This window comes from Anneissia japonica, unplaced genomic scaffold, assembly GCF_011630105.1.
Source record: "Anneissia japonica isolate Jap-2015-1 unplaced genomic scaffold, ASM1163010v1 scaffold42072_len2308_cov124, whole genome shotgun sequence".
Taxonomy (NCBI): domain Eukaryota; kingdom Metazoa; phylum Echinodermata; class Crinoidea; order Comatulida; family Comatulidae; genus Anneissia; species Anneissia japonica.
The window spans coordinates 1-2,307 of NW_022711501.1; the positions used below are offsets into that span (position 1 = coordinate 1).

A 2,307-nucleotide genomic window follows, 5' to 3' on the forward strand; every position below is an offset into this window, starting at 1 on the left:
AAATTGGGGAACCTCCCTGCCAAACTCCCTGCAATATTAGTTGTCAGGGCATCTTGTTGATCAGGGCAGAGTACTTTTAGATTCTCCATAACGATGCAATCCAGTGGAAATTTCTCCACAACCTTTACAAAGCTTTTGGTGAGGTAACCTCTTACATCATCATAGAACTTATCTACAACCCTCTCAGGTAACTCAGATACCTCATCAGTCATGAGTAGCAATTTTGCTTCTCTTCCTATGCCTAAGTTTACATTGTCCCATTGATTATCTATACACAGGTCTAGATCCTTAATGCTGCTAACCTGCCTAATGTGCTGTGGTTGCACTAGTCTAACAGCAATACCATGCAGCAGTTCTTCTACACATTCTGGCAGCCTATGAAGCACTGACGATTTCTGCTGAAAAACCAGATTAAAGCGATCAAACAGAGGTATAACTGATGACAAGAAATGTGCATATACCTTCATCATGGGATTGTTCAGACGACTGGCGATTGCTCGGCTCTTCTGGTTTTCACTCTTTGAGTTGAAGTATGACTGGAATGCATCCCACTGGGATAGAAGATGTTTGATGGACTTCCCAAGGGAAAGCCATCTCGTTGGGCAATGTTTCTGCACCCTCTCTTTAGCCACACCACAGAATTCCTGGAACTCTTTCAAATCCTGTCTGCGCTTACTGGACTTATCAAAATAATAATAAATGTCGATAACCAGGCTCTCAGGGTTCAAGTCAAGTTCTTTGTAGGCGGTCTTGCAGCAAATATTGACCAGGTGGCTCGGACATCCAACGCTGTAGATTTCGGGTGCTCTCTGTTTAATTCTTGATAGAACTGAATCTCGTTTGCCTGTAATTTAAACCATTTAAACTTTTTTCAAGTCATATTTAAAGATGAAATTAAAATGTTTGAAATTTTTTATTGAATGTGTTGAAATATGATAAAACTAATATTAAAGATTTAAAACCTGAATAAAAGCAAATAAGGAATTTTTTCTCTATATTTTGGTGAGAGCAGAATATATTTAAAAGGCTTTATGGCACTGAGGAGGTCTGGACTTGTTGATTGTTACACCTAGAGTGATCTGCAAGATATTACATCAGCAAATAAAAGTGAACACGTAAAAAACTGCAGGCCTACCTATCATTACATTGCAGTTGTCAGATGCAAAAGCTGCCACATTCTCCCATCTTAGACCATGTTTCTCCACAAGTGTTTCATTGACACACTCAAATATTCTGGCACCTGTACCAACGTTGCAGACGGGCATGTCTAGGAAGCCAACACACACCTTCCCTGATGATTCACTGAAGAATCGAACCAGCATAGCACACTCTTTATCGCATAAAATATCATTTGATTCGTCTATCATAAGTGCAAAAGGCTGACGTTGATCCTTGATACACGAAAACATAGCTTTAGATGACTCTGGTTCTGGAAACAAAAAGTGTTAAATATACATGATTAATCCATTTTAATTTAAACCCTCATAATACCAAGTAAGGACATAGAATATTACACCAATTAAAATTTCATATCACAAGCATTTTTTACTACCCAGTGCAAAATCCCACAATATATATTAATAGTGAAAACCTTGGAAACAGAACTGAAACAATTATTTTATTAATCATTACAAAAAAAGTGCAGCAGCTGTTTCCTAACATAAAATATATGAATAATATAACAAAAATAAAATGACCAAGGAAGCTGATCAAATATCATCATCTAAAGCAATATAATGAAAAAATATTTTCTATACAGGTATTAACTTACCTAGGGCATGTTCCACTATTGCAGCAGTCTTTGTGTACGAGCACTTGTATTTCTTAGCAATGTTGGAGTCTGGAAACATTTGTTCGAAGATTTTTGTGGCGTGCTGGGCTACCGCAAATGGTAAATTATGCTCAACCAGCAGTGAGGTAAAGAGCACTTCTGCTTTGAGTACTTGCTGATCAAGTGGCGTTGTCACATCCCTGCTGCCAAACAATATCCTCTGACACTGGCTAACAGTAGTTGCCGAAGCTTGGTGCTTGGCTCCCTTAAAAAAATGCAACATAACATTGTTAATTAAGTAAAACAACTTTAGGTGACTGAATCAATCCAAAATGTTGTTAAAAAATCCTTAAAAGTGCGATTCAGAATTTTAAAAAGAAACACGTTCACGCTGGAGAACGTCCTAGGCTAGGACTAGGCCTAGGGCCTAGCATACTCCTAGGCCTATATTTTGCACGGGAGATGCATAAAAAACTTGTGTGGAAAATCGGTCGAAAATAGGTGCGCAGACTGTGTAATACATTTTGCTGGTATAT

The 2,307-nt window shown here is 38.1% G+C and overlaps 1 protein-coding gene across 1 annotated transcript; it reads right to left on the reverse strand.

Annotated features, from left to right (window-relative positions):
- Window positions 1-4: 4 nt before the first annotated feature.
- On the reverse strand, window positions 5-2,242 carry LOC117107512 (the record flags this gene model as incomplete). Its single annotated transcript, XM_033249206.1, has 3 exons — window positions 1,772-2,242; window positions 1,136-1,429; window positions 5-844 (listed from the first exon to the last, which is right to left on the reverse strand). Coding segments are annotated over exons 1-3 (1,417 nt in total), but the record flags the coding sequence as incomplete, so codon positions are not given.
- Between the last annotated feature and the right edge of the window lie 65 nt (window positions 2,243-2,307).